At 52.6% G+C, this 16,703-nt stretch overlaps 1 protein-coding gene across 11 annotated transcripts in view; it reads left to right on the top strand.

The window, feature by feature from the left end:
• Positions 1 to 16,703, top strand: part of SCARB1 (scavenger receptor class B member 1) — an 87,520-nt gene that overhangs the window by 44,295 nt on the left and 26,522 nt on the right. For all 11 annotated transcript variants that reach the window (XM_003314015.7, XM_509475.9, XM_063785289.1 and 8 more), the window contains 6 exons: positions 1,575 to 1,732; positions 4,100 to 4,241; positions 4,809 to 5,012; positions 7,248 to 7,343; positions 8,924 to 9,039; positions 11,289 to 11,455. In XM_003314015.7, the coding sequence (XP_003314063.1) occupies positions 1,575 to 1,732; positions 4,100 to 4,241; positions 4,809 to 5,012; positions 7,248 to 7,343; positions 8,924 to 9,039; positions 11,289 to 11,455 (883 nt within the window). The remainder of the gene's footprint in view (positions 1 to 1,574; positions 1,733 to 4,099; positions 4,242 to 4,808; positions 5,013 to 7,247; positions 7,344 to 8,923; positions 9,040 to 11,288; positions 11,456 to 16,703) is intronic.

The following is a 16,703-nucleotide window of genomic DNA, read 5'->3' as shown; positions in this document are numbered from 1 at the left end:
GTGGAATGTCCCCTGCACCCCACCTTCTAGATTCGTGAGCTCCCTTCCTCACTGCCTTCTGTTTTGATTTTGGGTCTAGGTTGTGTTTGTGTGTGTTCTTTTTCTTTCTTTCTTTTCTTTTCTTTCTTTTTTTTTTTTTTAATGAGACAGGGTATTGCTTGGACACCCAGGCTGGAGTACAATGGCGCCATTACAGCTCACTGCAGCCTTGACCTCCTTGGCTCAAGTGACCCTCCCATCTCAGCCCCCCAAGTAGCTGGGACTACAGGTGTGCAGCACCATGCCCAGCTACTTTTTTAAAAATTATTTTTTATAGGCCAGGCACAGTGGCTCATGCCTGTAATCCTGGCACTTTGGGAGGCCAAGGCAGACGGATCACTTGAGGTCAGGAGACCAGCCTGGCCAACGTGGTGAAACCCCACTTCTACTAAAAAACAAAAACAAAAACAAAAATTAACCAGGTATGGTGGTGGGTGCCTGTAGTCCCAGCTACTCGGGAGGCTGAGGGAGGAGAACTGCTTGAACCCGGGATATGGAGGTTTCGGTGAGCCGAGATCGCGCCACTGCAGTCCAACCTGGGCCACAGAGCGAGACTCCCTCTCAAAAAAATAAAATAAAATAAAAATAAATAAAAATACAAAAATTAGCCAGGTGTGATGGTGGGGGCCTGTAGTCCCAGCTACTCAGGAGGCTAAGGCAGGAGAATCGCTTGAACACAGAAGCAGAGGTTGCAGTGAGCCAAGATCATGCCATTGCACTCCAGCCTGGGCAACAGAGTGAGACTCCATCTCAAAAAATAAATAAATAAATAAATAAAATTATTCTTTATAGAGACAGGGTCTTGCTATGTTGCCCAGGCTGGTCTCAAACTCTTGGGCTCTGGTGATCCTCCTACCTCGGCCTCCCAAAGTTCTGGGATTACAGGCATGAGCCACGGCGCCTGGCCTATATTTCACTTACGTGATGACTCTGTCTCAAATCCCAGTCTCTCCCCAATCCCTGCTGTGTTTTCTCTGTGCTCTGTCACGTGGCATGCGTTTTACCTGAGTTGTTTGGTGCCTGCCTTTCCTCCGCTATGGTAAAGCCCCACATAGCTGGGCTTTTGGTCTGTCCTGGTCATTCTCCAATCCCCAGCTCTTAGAACCTGCCTGGCAGGTGGTAGTGCTCAGTGCGTGCTTGTGGAATGAATGAATGATCCACCTGGCCACACGGAGCCCATGTTTCTGCATGAGGCTATCCCTGCCCTGAGCCCATCCGCTACCCTGAGCTCCGGCGCTCCCTTTAGATGGTGCATGGGCCCCTGTTTACCACAGTCCCTTGACTGGTGTCACCTGTTGCTGTTAGGACATATTTTAAGATGCATTATGACAGCATGGATAGGTTGCCTGTTTAATTCCATAAGCTCCAGGTGCGACAGCCTCATGTGCGAAGGGCTTTCCCACCACCTCCTATCCCAAGCTCCCGCCAAGGAGCCCCTTCCCTGGCCGGGCTCGGGCAGCTGTTCCGGAGCCGTGTGGTGGGGCGTGGGGCCCTCATCACTCTCCTCACAAGCGTACTTGTCCCTTCCCCTGCAGAACGTGCGCATCGACCCCAGTAGCCTGTCCTTCAACATGTGGAAGGAGATCCCCATCCCCTTCTATCTCTCCGTCTACTTCTTTGACGTCATGAACCCCAGCGAGATCCTGAAGGGCGAAAAGCCGCAGGTGCGGGAGCGCGGGCCCTACGTGTACAGGTGAGGCTGTGTCCAGGTGAGGGTGGAGGGGCCGGCTGAGGCTGGGCAGGGGAGGGGTCTCAGAGTGGACGGGATGGGGAGGCTGCTGACTGAGCCCCAGAGATTGTTCCGGAAGCAGGCAAGTCATAGTCGGGGTAAGTGCTAGTCCCAGAGAAGTTTTTGTTTCAGGTTTTTTTTTTTGTTTTTTTTTTTAGAGATGGGATCTTGCTATGTTGCCCAGGCTGGTTTTGAAGTCCTGGGCTCAAGCGATCCTCCTCCTCAGCTTCTCAAAGTGCTGGGATTACAGGTGTGAATCACCAGACGTTGCCTAGAGAGGTTCTTTATGGAGCAGGGAGGGACCAATGGTGTGGGTCTGGGTGGAGGGTGCATGTGTGAGTTACACACATACATACACACACATACATACATACACATACACACGTACATACACATGCATACACACACACACACACACATGCATGCATGACCAGGAGCAGGGACCTACCCCCCAAACCCTATCTGGGCCAGAGGACCGGGTGGGTCAGCACGGGAAGGGGTCAGCTGTTTGTGGAACATGCTGGCCCAAGGACCACAGAGTTGTGCCTTTGCTTTCTGCTTGTCCTGTACCTGGCTGTGGCCTAGGGGAAGTGACTTCATCCCTCTGAGCCTCAGTTTGCCCGTCTGCAGACTGGAGAGACACAAGAGCCCCTTCATGGGGTCACCGGGACACTCAGGATGCACTCGGAGCTCTGAGACGGCTGGCGGATGTGCCTGTTACAACTCCCTTACCTCCTGGCGTCTTCACAGCACCTCCCCTCCCCCACACCCCCGCTTCCCAGTTCACAGACAGGGGAGCTGACTTGCCCCCGGCACACGGTGTTCCAGGGATGGGGCGGACAGAGGGTGTTCCCGCTGTTTGAGACCCACGGTCTGGTTCTGGGAAAGCCAAGATGGAAACCCAGCAAATGTGCCTGAGGTTTGGGAGTGGGAAACATGAATCAGCTGCTGCATTCCGTTCACTCATTCACTCATTCGCTCGTTCATTTAACAGATGTTTATTGAGCACCTGCTAGGTGTTGGCTGCCGTTCTAAGCACAGGGGACCCAGCAGTGGACAGAATGGGCAAAAATGCCAAAGCTCTCTATACTCCTTCATTCTGTGAGCACTGACTGAGCACCTCCTGTGTGCTGGGGGCGCAGGCAGACCAAGGCCCTGCCTCACCAAGCTGATGTTCTGATGGGGAGAGAGTAAAGAAGTGGACAAATAAGGGGAAATCAGGCAGCCATCAGTATTGTGCAGACAAAACAGTGTGAAGCCGGAGTGCAGGAGGGAGGGTGGCCTTGGGGCTCGGTCTGACTGGAGGGTCGGGAGCACCTCTGCAAAGGGACACTCACTGGACCCGCATGGTGGGAAGAGGCCCTGGGGAGAGAGAGTCCCGGGCAGAGCACGTCCAAAGGTCTGAAGGCTGGGAACAGAGGCCTGTGCGGCTGGGGTTACGAGGGAGGGAGACAGTGGAGAGACGAGGCCTGAGCCTTGCTGAGGGCCTCAGAGGTCGCGTTAGGAGCCTGATTTTAACCTGCATGCAAAGTGGGGTTGTGGTCCAGAGCATGGCACGATCTGATTTCTACTTTTTTTTTTTGAGACGGAGTCTCTCTTTCACCCAGGTTGGAGTGCAGTGGCGCGATCTCGGCTCACTGCAACCTCCGCCCCCCAGGTTCAAGCGATTCTCCTGCCTCAGCCTCCCGAGTAGCTGGGATTACAGGCATCTGCCACCATGCCCAGCTAATTTTTGTATTTTTAGTAGAGACAGGGTTTCACCATGTTGGGCAGGATGGTCTTGAACTCCTGACATCAGGTGATCTGCCCACCTTGGCCTCCCAAAGTGCTGGGATTACAGGCATGAGCCACTGTTCCCGATCTGATTTCCACTTTTCAAAGATTCTTCTGGATGGTGGAGAGTGGCTTGGAGAGATGAGAGATCATAAGGACAGCAGCAGCAATAGTCACGGCAGCTGATGTTTACCTCGTGCTTTCTCTGCACCCGGCGGCTGTGTTGATTGCTTTCCGGGTATCTGATTGCTTAATCCCCACAGCTGCCCTGTGAAGTAGGGCTTGTGATTACTTCCTTTTGTAGATGGAGAGGCGATGGCCGTGTTGGGTGAGGGAGAGCAGAACGAGGCCGGGTGGGCGGCGACACCATGTCCTGCAGTGGGCAGGCGGCGGGAGGGACAGACTTGGCGGAGGGGCCGAACTCAGCTTTGGCTGTGGGGCCGGAGGTGTGCACAGACGTCCAGGGCCCCTGGTTCCCAGGCAGGCACTGCAGGCGAGTAGAAGGGAAACGTCCCATGCAGCGGGGCGGGGCGTCTGACCCACTGGCTTCCCCTACAGGGAGTTCAGGCACAAAAGCAACATCACCTTCAACAACAATGACACCGTGTCCTTCCTCGAGTACCGCACCTTCCAGTTCCAGCCCTCCAAGTCCCACGGCTCGGAGAGCGACTACATCGTCATGCCCAACATCCTGGTCTTGGTGAGGCTGCCCTGTGGCCCACGCCGCCTCGCACCCTGACCTCGTCCCCTGTCTCTCCTCCCGCCTGCCCCTTGTGCAGAGAGCAGTCCCTGAGGTGGTCGGAGCATGGGGACTCACGCCTGGTGGGTGGCTTTCGGCCCTGTGCTGTCTCCACCACCCCCAGTGGGTTCTGAGTTTCCCAGGTGGGTCCATCTGTCTTGGTTTGGAAGTCCTGGCCAAAGTACTTTTTTTTCCCTTTTCAATTTACATTTTTGAGATCTCCAAAAGGGGCTGTCTTGTTGAGGGCTGAGCCACAGGCCCGCCTCTGGGACTGGGGCTGGAGTTCACTTAGCCTGAGTCCAGTGGGGTGCAAGGGGGAGAAGGGGTTCTCGGGAGCACATGTGGCCTTGGCACTGGAGGAGCAGAGGGTGGTTCTGGTGTCCCAGACGCCCCACGTGGCCACTCCAGGGGCCTCCTGCACCCCAGCATTTCCCTTCATGGGCTCTTTGCTGTGAGGCCCAGCTGGGGCCAAGGGAGGATGGGCCAGCCACGTCCAGCCTCTGACACTAGTGTCCCTTCGCCTTGCAGGGTGCGGCGGTGATGATGGAGAATAAGCCCATGACCCTGAAGCTCATCATGACCTTGGCATTCACCACCCTCGGCGAACGTGCCTTCATGAACCGCACTGTGGGTGAGATCATGTGGGGCTACAAGGACCCCCTTGTGAACCTCATCAACAAGTACTTTCCAGGCATGTTCCCCTTCAAGGACAAGTTCGGATTATTTGCTGAGGTACGTGTGGCCTGGTGAGAAGCCAAAGATTCAGGCCTGTGTCCTGTCTTCCCCTCACACAGCCTGGACACTGGTCACCAGCTTGCTTTGTAGCTGGCTGGGGATCTAGTGACTGTGGGTTGTAAGTGACTGAGAACCTGACTCAAACCGGCTTGAGTGAAATGGGGAATGTTGGGGCTCATAGAACTGAAAATGCTAGGGTTGGATTCAGGTACAGCTTGATCCAGGCTCAAATGATGTGACTGGGCCTTAGCTTAGCAAATTGGAGGCTTTGCTGGAGGAAGGGGACATGGCTGCTGGGGAGAAAGATCACAAGCTGACTCTTAATCTTGACTCCTGGCAACCTGGTAGGGTCACTGACTGGGCTTCGGAGCCAACATCTCGTCCATGGAGGGTCTGACCCTGACCTTGGCTCCCTCACCGCAGGTTTCACTGAGTCCTTGGGACTGCTCCAGCCTCAGCCATCTCTTTGGTCTCTGCTGATCAGGGTAGAGTGCTGGGGGGATATCGTGGTGCTGCATGTGATAGATACTCAGTACGTTTTTGTCAAGGGTGACGGGCTCCTGTCGTGTGGGTAAATTAGCAAGTTTGGGCTAAGTGGCATGATGCTGTAAAAGCATCTTGTAAATCCTGAAGTGCTTTGCAAATGAAAGTTATTACAAAGTCCCTAGTTTAGTATAATCTACGTTTGACTGCATATAATGAAAACCTCACAAGAAAAGTCTAGCGGTGGGCTGTTCAGTGTTGGTGTGGTGGCTTCATGGTCTTAAGTGATCTGGAAGCCTTCTACTACTCTGCTCTGCCATCCTTGGCATGTGGTTTTCATCCTCAAGATAACCTCATTGTCCAAGTTGGCTGCTAGAGTGTCAGCAATCACATCACATTCCAGGCAGCACAGCAAGAGGGAAAAAATAATGGGGCTTTGGGGAGCAGATGGAGGAACTGGGAGTAAAACAGCATGTCCCAGTTTCCTCCCTCTTAGGGAGGAAGAAAACCAATGTCCACTTCCTTTCTATTGGCCAGAACTGAGTCACATGGCCACACCTAGCTCCAGGGGAAGCTGGAAAGGTAGCCTTTTAGCTGGGTGTGCTGATGCTCTGAGTATGGTTTGGGTTTTGTATGAAAGAGTAAGGAGAGATTGGGCTTTGGGTAGTAACTGGCAGTTTCTGATGCTCTCCGTCCATTATAATGATCATTTAAGGATCCTATTGGGTGAGCATTTATTAATAATAACAATAATAATGAAAATAAAGACTATCATTTTGAGCTCTTACTGTGTCCGGTGCACTGTACCTGGCCGTTTTTGCACATGAGTCCCTTTAATGCTCCCCTTTGTAGTGGCTCTGGTTATTCTTGGCTCCACATGGGCAAGTGACGGACACACCCGGGAGGCTGGGCTGGGGCCTTGTGCTGGGTCCTGCTCTGGAGGTCTGTGATGGGTGCAGTCACTCAGCCGGGCAACCTTGGAGCTCCTCAGTGTGCTCCACCCTGCAAAGCACTTCTAGATATTTCCTTCAGTCACTCATACCACTTTGTGCTTTGCATGTCTTTGGGATTAGAAACCAGCTTCTGGGAAATGCTCTCGGAGCACCAAAGCCTGGGCCCCACTATCAAGAACCTCGATGGGTTAGGACAGGCCAGGTTTTGCTGCTGTGACAAGCAGCCCTGGAATCTCCATGGCTTAGAACAACCAAGACTTATTCCTTTGCTTGCACTCCACGTCCAGTGTGGGTGACTGGGGCACCCGCGCTTGTGGTGGTCACTTGGGGATCCAGGCTGAGGGAGGCTCTGTCTTGACACATACCTCCTTGGCTGCTATAGCAGCGGCAGAGAGCCTGGTGAAAGGCGTGTGCACAGTCCTTAAAGCATCCCCCCAAGTGACATGCCACTTCTCCTTTTTCATTGCTCAGGGAGCTGACCTGGCCATGCTTTATTTTATGCTGGAGTAGGGTGTAGTGGGGGTGATCTGCCATTTACCTGGGAGGAAAGCCAGACTCTCCTGGAGTTAGGAAGGGAGGGTGGGACACTGCAGCCACAGAACCCGGGACCATTCCTCCTAGAAAGCTCCCAAGCCTCCTCTCGGTCCCCAGACACTGGGCATGTGGCAGTGAACCAGATGCTGGGGGCCCTGTCTTTCTGGTGGAGGGGGAGGAGGGCTCAGCCCAGAATGTTCAGACCAGGCCGGCTCAATGGCAGGCCCAAGCCTTAAGATGCTGTTCCCTGCTGTGTCTGTAGCTCAACAACTCCGACTCTGGGCTCTTCACGGTGTTCACGGGGGTCCAGAACATCAGCAGGATCCACCTCGTGGACAAGTGGAACGGGCTGAGCAAGGTGAGGGGCGAGAGGCGAGGGCCCCTGTCGCCAGGGAGAGGGGAGGGTGGGCCGGGCCGTGGCTGCTCGGGAATGGCAGGGACCACAGAGCTCCTTCTTCCCTTGTCGTGAAGAGGGTGCTGGGAGGATGAACACTCTTGAAGTTGGAGGAGGGATTTTACCTTTGGTTAAAGCTTGACCAGCCAGAGGGGCAGGTGGGGTTAGTGATTGCTTACTGAGCTTACTGAGCACCTGGCATCTGCCGGGAACTGAGTGCTTTCTTCCTTTCGATTCTTTACTTACAAAAATGTTTTGAAGGCCGGGCGTGGTGGTTCATGCCTGTAATCCCAGCACTTTGGGAGGCCGAGGCGGGGGGGATCACCTGAGGTCAGGAGTTCGAGACCAGCCAGGCCAACATGGCAAAACCCTGTCTCTACTAAAATACAAAAAATTAGCTGGGTGTGGTGTTGCATGCCTGTAATCCCAGCTACTCATGAGCTGAGGCAGGAGAATCGCTTGAACCCAGGAGGTGAAGGTTGCAGTGAGCTGAGATCACGCAATTTCACTTCAGCCTGGGTGAGAAGAGTGAAACTCGGTCTCCAAAAAAAAAGAGAAGAGATTCACATTACAAAATAAAACAAGAGAGGGAGATAAGTGCCCTTAGTATCACCTTCCACCCCTACCCCTTGCCCCAGAGGAAACCCACAGTTATCAGTTTGGGATATATCTTCCCATCCGTTTTTACCCATGTGCACACCTGTATGTACGCAGAGAAGTACGGAATTGTTTCTTCTTTGAACATCATGAAATCATACTACGTGCATTGTTTTGCAACTTGCTTTTTTCACCTTCGTGACCTTTTCTCAATATGTGTGAAAATGACGGTGTGACTTCCCACTCCCCACTCCCCGTGGTAGTTACTGCAAAGACCCTGAGGGCTAGGGACAAATCGTACCCCAACCAGTGCCCAGGGTGGCAAAAATCACCATCTGCAACTGGCAGTAGCCATTCACGATAGATGGAGTTCACATTCATTGTGGCTTGTATATTCCAATATACTCTACATGTGCACGTGATTTTAAACATCCTCATCATACAGAAGATTGGAAAGTGAGCAGTTGGTTTTGTTGAGTCTGGGTCTCGCTCCCCAGAGTCAGTTAACCTGATAGGTTCTGTTTTGGGGTTGCCCGGTGGTGGCCACCATTATGATTTTAAGTAGTTTGCCTGTGTGCCGATTGTTTTCAGGAGGTGCCTGTTGACTTCCGCTCTGAGGGCTGAGCACAGCTGCGCCCCACCTCTCACCTCACCTGCTCACCACACTTCTTTTCCAGATTCAGGCTGGAAATGTGGGTGATAGGCCCATTTTGCAGATGAAAGAACTGAGTCCCTAGCGAAGTTACACATTCAGGGGTCTGGGAGGGGGAAGCTGTGGTAGGCATTCTCTCTGTGTGTCTACACAGCCTGCCCTCTTCCCACTGTGCCAGTATTGGGAATTGAGTGGCCATGCGTGCACCAGGGCGAGTTAGGTGTGCAGCACCTGAGAGGGCTTATTAAGGGGCCTTGGCCCTACTGAGGGGTCTAGTCTGGATGCTTCCCCCCAGGTTGACTTCTGGCATTCCGATCAGTGCAACATGATCAATGGAACTTCTGGGCAAATGTGGCCGCCCTTCATGACTCCTGAGTCCTCGCTGGAGTTCTACAGCCCTGAGGCCTGCCGGTAATCACTGGGACTCGGGGCCTCCTGGGTTTCCTGGGTAGCTCATGGCCAAATTCTGTGGTGTTGGCTGTGCACTTGGAAAGCATTTTGACTCATCGTGGATTTGACTCAGTAGCCCTTGGAACCAGCTTGAATTCTCTTTGGTCACACCACCAAAAGCCAAACTCCAGCTGCCAATGCCTCTGCACAGCCCAAAGAGAGGCTGCTGGTGGTGGTTTGCAGCCAGGTGGTGCTGGGCTGGGAGGAGGGGGCAGGACATGTCAAGTCACAGGGGGCCATGACATGGAGGCGAGAGGTGGGCTCCCTCTGGCGTCTGGCTGGTGGCCCCCGTGACCATCTGGGTGCTGAGACATCAGCTGGCTCTGCTTGGCCCCTTCAGGCTCAGCTCTGTGTCCCATAGTCCCAGTTGTGGGGTAAGAGTAGACAGTGGGTGGCTCTTACAGCCCTTTTCTGGAGGCCTTGCTGTGTCGTGTTCCATTCTGGTCACTCTGGAAAAGTCCTTTACTTAGGAATTCACTCATGTGGACCTTGACTTATCTGCCCTCCCAGCAAACCCTGTGAAGCCCTACTGTGTGCCAGGTGCCCGGTAGTGAGAGGGTGGGCCAAGTCTCCGTTCCCCAGGAGGCTGTGTCCTATCAGGGCAACTCAGGCAAATGCACGAACACTAGAGTGTCAGAGAGTGACAGTGCTTTTGCTCTGTGTGGCCACTTTTTACTATTTTAAGTTTTTACTTATTTATTTATTTAATTTTTTAGAGATGGGGATCTCGCTATGTTGCCCAGGCTAGTCTTGAACTCCTAGCCTCAAGGGATCTTCCTGCTTCAGCCTCCCAAAGTGCTGGGATTGCAGGTGTGAGCTACTGTACCCAGCTGACTTTAAAAGCTGAATTTTAAACTTAAAGAAAAGTTGCATGAGAAATACAAGTGGCCCCTGTCTCCCCTTCACCCAGGTTCACTAGCCGTGTTAAGCCCCCCACCCCCTCTTCTCGCCGAGTGTCTTTTTCCGGAACCATCTGAGAGTAGGTTGGAGGCTGTATGCCCCCTTACCTCCAAATACTCAGTGGGTGTTTTTCAGAAACGAGGACATTTTCTTACATAACCATAATGCTGTTATCAAAATGAGGAAATTTGGCATTGACATAATACTATTATCTAAGCTGGCACTTTCCTATAAATCAAAATATGCAAGGCACACATGCAATTTAAAATTTTTTAGTGGCTGCATTAATACAAGTAACAAGAAATTGGTGAAATTATTTTTAATAATGTATTTTATTTGACCTCATATATCAAAAATGGAATCATTTCAAGTGTTATTGATGAGGTTTTTTTTTGTTGTTTTTTTTGCTAGCAAGTATTAGAAATCTGGAATGTATTTTATACTTGCATCCCAATTTGGACTCACCCCATGTCAAGGGCGGGATGGACAGCCATGCGTGCTGAGTGGCCGCCGTGGACAGAGTGGGTAGCACAGTGCATGTTCAAGTTCAGAAGTGCTTTTGAGAAAGTACAGGAGCATGAACGGATGGAGGGTGGATGGGGTGGGTGTGGGGGACGGTGCTGCCACCCGAGGAAGTTACAGCTGAACTGAGATCTGACTGAAGGGCTGAAGTCTGGTGGATGAAGATGCCAGAGGAGACTGTTCTTAGGCAGAGGGAGCAGTGATGCAAAGGGCCTGGGGCAGGAGTGAGTGTGCTTAGGAACTGCAGGGAGGCCCTGGGCACAGGAAGTTGGGGCGGGGCTGAGCAGAGCTTATGCAGGGGCTAGATAAGGTCAATGAATCCTAATGGTAGGTTAGACTAGAAAGGGTCACAGATTTTCAGCAGGGGCATGATATATTCTGTTCTTTTTTTAATTTCATAACTTTCAAAAACAATTTTATTTTTAGAGACTGGGTCTCACCATGTTCCCCAGGCTGGTCTCACACTCCTGGGCTCAAGTGATCCTCCCACCTTGGCCTCCCAAAGTGCTGGGATTACAGGTGTGAGCCATAATGCCTGGCCTCTGTTCTTTTGTAAAACTCCATCTGGCCGTGGCTAATACATTGGTGTGGGTGGGGAGGGCAGAGTCGGAGTGGAGAGGCCTGTTAGGAGGTCGCTGCAGCTACGTGGGTGAGAGATGGGGGCGGTTTGGACCCGGGAGGTGGTAGTGCCCTTGGGGAGAAGTGGCTGGATCTGGACAGCCTTCGGCAGGGCCTGGCTCTGGCCGCCGGGTCTGGGTGTCCCCTCTCATCCTGTCTGTCCCCTGCAGATCCATGAAGCTAATGTACAAGGAGTCAGGGGTGTTTGAAGGCATCCCCACCTATCGCTTCGTGGCTCCCAAAACCCTGTTTGCCAACGGGTCCATCTACCCACCCAACGAAGGCTTCTGCCCGTGCCTGGAGTCTGGAATTCAGAACGTCAGCACCTGCAGGTTCAGTACGTGCCGTCCCCTGTGCTGGGATGGCGGGAGGGTGTGAGGGTGGGGCCAGCTGAGGGTTTATCTGCCCCGTGCTGTCTGCTTAATCTCTGGCCTCTGTACTCTTGATAATCCCATTAGGCTGAAGATAACGAGGCCGCAGGGAGATAATCTGAAAAGGAAGAAATGCCAGGTCTATTAGTTGCTGTCACAATAAATTGCCATGAACTTCATGGCTTAGAACAACACACACTGGTTATCTTGCAGTTCTATGGTTCAGAAGTCTGCGTGGGTATCACCGCGCTCAGAACAAGGCGGCTGTGTTCCTTCTGGAGGCTCTAGGAGAAGCTGCGTCTGCCTTTTCTGGCTTCCAGAGGCCCCTCTGTGTTTCTTGGCTCCCGGGCCCTTCCTCCACCTTTGAGGCCAGCAACATGGCATCCTTCTGATCCACTCTGTCCTCATATCTCTTCCTCTCCTCCCTCTTCTGCCCCCTCTTCCAGTTCTAAGGACCCTTAAGACCACATCGTGCTCTCCTGGATACCCCAGGACAATCTCCCCATCTTGTTTATTATTATTATTTTTGAGACAGACTCTCACTCTGTTACCCAGGTTGGAGTGCAGTGGCGCCATTTCAGCTCACTGCAACCTCCGCCTCCCAGGTTCAAGTGATCCTCCCACCTCAGCCTCCCGAGTAGTTGGGACCACAGGCGTGCACCACCACACCTGGCTAATTTTTTGTATTTTTGGTAGAGATGGGGGTTTCACCATGTTGCCCAGGCTGGTCTTGAACTCCTGACCTCAAGTGATCTGCCTGCCTCGGCCTCCCAAAGTGCTGGGATTATAGGTGTGAGCCACCGCGCCCAGCCTATTTTTATATTTTGAGACAAGTCTGTAGCCTGGAGCTGGAGTATAGTGGTGCGATTATAGCTCACTGCAGCCTCGACCTCATGGGCTCAAGCGATCTTCCTGCCTCAGCCTCCTGAGTAGCTGGGACCACAGGTGTGGGCCACGATACCTAGCTAATTTTATTTTTGTAAAGTTTTTGTAGAGATGTTGTTTCACCATGTTGCCCAGGCTGGTCTCAAACACCTGGCCTCAAGTGATCCACCTGCCTCTGCCTGTTAAAGCAATGGGATTACAGGTGTGAGCCACTGTGCCCGGCCCAATTTCTGGACCTTCAAGGCAGCTGCTGAGCAGGCCCAGCGCCCGTTTACCCTGTGACCTGACATAGCCATGGGTTCTGGGGCTTAGGGCATGTACGTGTCCTAAATGACATGAAATGAGTCTGGCGAGGGTCTGTGTGTTATGTAACATCCTCTCGTTCCGCAGTGTGGGTGGCTAGGCAGATGTGATGACTGCTGTTGGCGTCGGTCCCCTGACATTGTTGGTGTGTCTCAATTGTGTGCCAGTCCCTGAGACACCCCCACCTCGAGTTGCTCAATTTGGACCCTCGGGCGTCAGTTTGATTCCCTGTCCTCACCCGGCTCTTCCAGTGCGTCAACAAGCCCAGATGGCTTTACCTTCAGGTTGAGTCCTCACTCCTTCCTCTCTCTTGCTCCCCACCCCAACCCCCGCCTCATTGTCCAGGCCACGGACACGTCCTTCCTGGTGATCCAGCCCTTTCAGTAGCCCATCCCTCAATGCAGCGTTGCCGCCTTACCATCCATCCCCTAGACCATCCAGTGCGGTCACTGCTGGCCTCTTGCGGCTGTTTAAATTGAAATTGATTTAAACGAAATCAAATTAAAAGGCAGTTCCTTGGTTGCACCGGCCGGAAGTTAAATGCTCATAAGCCATGTGTGTCTAGCAGCTACTGTCTTGGATAGCACAGATAGAGAACATTTCCATCATCATAGGAAGTTCTGTAGCACTCCCGACAGCAGCCGAGGGATCTTTTAACAATGCAGGCCGAGTGTGGTGGTTCACGCCTGTAATCACAACCCTGTAGGAGGCCGAGGTGGGAGGATCACTTCAGGCCAAGAGTTCGAGACCAGCCTGGGCAATATAGCAAGACCTCTCTCTGGCAAAAAAAAAAAAAAAAAAATTAGCTAGGCATGGTGGTGCATGCCTGTAGTCCTAGCTACGTGGAAAGCTGGGGTGGAAGGATGGCCTAAGCCCAGAGGTCAAGGCTGCAGTGAGCTGTGATCACCCCACTGCACTCCAGCCTGGGCAACAGAGGAAGACCCATCTCGAAAAATATGCAGATGGCCGCCGTCCTCTTAAAATGTCTGGCAGCTCTGTCTGCATTCATAGTGAAGTCCAAACTCCCACCATGGCCCTGGGCCCTGCAGGATCCAGCCCCTACCGGCCTCTCTGAAGGATCCAGCCCTACCAGCCTCTCTGACTCCATTTCTCCCTACAAGTCCCCTGTTCATTATTCTCCAGCCCTGATGCCTTCGCCCTTTTTCTAAAGTATACCAAGGTCAGTGCCTTGCGCTGTGGTTTGCATGGGTTGCTTCCCCTGCTTGGAGAGCTCTTTGTCTGGACTTCTGAGTGGATCATCCCTCACCTTCTTTTGGCCTGCATGCAAATGCCACCTCCTCCGGGAGGCCTCCTCTGATTTCCTGTTCTAAAGTTGCCCCCTCTCCCATCTGCTGCTCCCTATGGCTTCCTCTTCTTGTCTTCTTGTCTTGGTCTTCTTGTCTTCCTCTTCTTGTCTTGGTGCTCATTGCTCCCTGAACTCATGGACTGTGGATTTTATTCATTGCCCCTTCCATTCACTGTCATCCCTGTAGGCAGGGCCCCAAGCTCCTCTTGTTGGTTTTATTCTTAGCTTCTAGAACTGTGCCCCGCATGTAATGGGTACTCATACAGTATTTGAATATAGGGATGGTGAGTGCGTTCTGTACTTAGGAAATTGAGGCCTGATGCTGGATGCGACCAAGGTCACAGGGTTGGTAGGACCGGAAGCGGCCCTCTATTTGACTGTGTCTTGCCTTCTGGGAGCCTTTTTGGTTGAAGCCCCGTCCTCCAGCTGGCAATGGCAACTCTAAAGGACTGGTCTGCAACAGGGGTCAGGAGGAGGGGCTGTCAACAGATTGGATGCTTTCCCCTATTTCAGGCAGAATGGAACAACCTGTGAACGAATGGTTTGGAGCTGGGGCCTGGGACGCCCGCTGCTGTCTCCTGGTCCTGTCTGGCCTGTCTGGGCATTGGCCTCTGCTTGCTTCATTCTTTGCTGGTATCGGCGGGGATTTCTGCTCGTAAGGTTGAGGATGTTACACACCCAATAGGTGTGCTACAGCAACTGTTGCAAGTGGCAGATGCTGGACTCCACTTGATTTAGGCCAAAAGGGCACTTCTTGGTTTGCGTAATGAAAAATTCCAGGGCAGATCTCTGCATTAGGCACAAATCCAGAACTTAGATGTTGTCTGGAAGCTGCCTCTGCCAAGTCCCAGCTCAGTTTTCTGCTGGACTGGCTTTGCTGCCAAGCAGGCTCTCCCTCCTGGCTGCCTGTGGAGGCTCCAGACTCACCTCCGCCCAGCTCCGAGTCCTGCAGAAAGGCGGCCACCTGTGTTTCCTTCACTCCAGCAGAAGTTCCAGGGTTTGCTCTAATTGGTCTGCCTGGCTCCCATGCCCAGCTGTAAACCAATCACAGTAGCCAAGGTGGACTATGCTGATTGGCCAGGCTTGTGTCACATGCTCAGCTGGCTCCTGGGTGGGCCGGCCCCACTCCAAGCACAAGGCTGAAAGTAGGGAAGGCTTAAAGTAGGGGTGTAGGTACCAGGAGAAGGGGGAGAAACGACATGCCCATCCCCTCCAAGGGCGTGGGACGAGGTGTGTCCCGCCTTCTCTTAGCACATCTGCCAAAAGAATTTCAAAAGCGCAAGGGAATTTTAAAATCCTTATTTAAATAAAGTTTTTTCTTATATTTATTTATATTTTTGAGACAGGGTTTCTCTGTTGCCCAGGCTCAAGTGCAGTGGTGCAATCACAGCTCACAGCAGCCTTGACCTCCTGGGCACAAATGATTCTCCCACCTCAGCCTCCCAGGTAGCTGGGAGCACAGGTACACACCACCATACCTGGCTAATTTATTTTATCTTATTTCAATTTTTTTTTTTTTTTGTAGAGGTGGGGTTGTGCCGTCTTGCCCGGGCTTAGTTTTTGCTTCTAAATAAAATATACATAGATACAAAGAAGTTCCCAGATGACTCATGCAGTTTTTGGGGTTTTTTGCTTTGTTTTTTGAGACAGGGTATCACTGTCGCCCAGGCTGGAGTGCAGTGGTGCCATCATGGCTCACAGCAGTCTGACCTCCATCACTCAATTGATCCTCTTACCCCAGCCTCCTGAGTAGCTGGGACTACAAGCGGTTGCTACCATGCCCAGCTAATTTTTAAATTTTTTTTAGAGACGGGGTCTCACCATATTGCCCAGGCTAGTCTTGAAGTCCTGGGCTCAAGTGATCCTCCCGCCCAAAGTGCTGGGATTACAGGCATGAACCGCTGCGCCTGGCTGACACCTGCAGTTTGAAACTTCACAAAGTCAACGCACCCCGTGGCCAGCACCCTGACTGAGAAACAGACAGGACAGGCCCTGGATGCCACTCGCGGTCCTCCCACCGCCCTGACGTCCAGCCCCAGAGCTCAGCTGGTTTGCATCTTCATGTGAATGGACCCATAATGTTAGACTCCTTTTTCTCCTTTTCTGGCCCGTGCACCCGAGCACCCTGGTGCAATTTGTCCGTGACGTTGTGGGTGGTAGCAGCTCCTCCTCTCCGTTGCTGTGTGGTGTTCCATCGTGGGCGCCACCTCCATCTTCTCCTTCCATTGCTCCTAGGCATCCAAGTTCCTGTTTTTCGACCATGACCGTGGTGCACACGTGTCGTTTGGTGCACCTATGTCTGTGTTTCTGTGGCATGTTATCTAAAGAGTAAAGGTACCATGCCTTTGCCTTTCTGGGCCTTGAAATCTGTTGGACTCAGACAACTCCCTCATCTCAAACCTCCCTGTTGCGTGAGGGCATCCGACTTGCCTCACAGAGCCAACTAATTATCATCGGTGGCAATCCTGGGCAATTATGTCTGGCTAGATATGCCATAAAGCTATAAATTAATTACCACTTACAGCTTGGAAGATCTCTCTCGGCGTGTTTGGTAATAACATTGGAAGAAACACGTGCGTGGGTCCATGCAGGCTCGGCCTCTGAAGCAAGGGCGGGGGCTGGCAAGTTGTTCCATCCCACCTCGGTCTCCACCTGGGGCTGTGGGCAGGCCAGGGCTTGTTTGAGATTCCTCCGGAGTCTGGCTCCGTAGCTGCCTCCTC

The sequence above is a fragment of the Pan troglodytes genome, chromosome 10 (assembly GCF_028858775.2).
Source record: "Pan troglodytes isolate AG18354 chromosome 10, NHGRI_mPanTro3-v2.0_pri, whole genome shotgun sequence".
NCBI lineage: Eukaryota > Metazoa > Chordata > Mammalia > Primates > Hominidae > Pan > Pan troglodytes.
The sequence above is the reverse complement of the archived record's forward strand: the minus strand, read 5'-3'. Positions and strand labels throughout refer to the sequence as shown.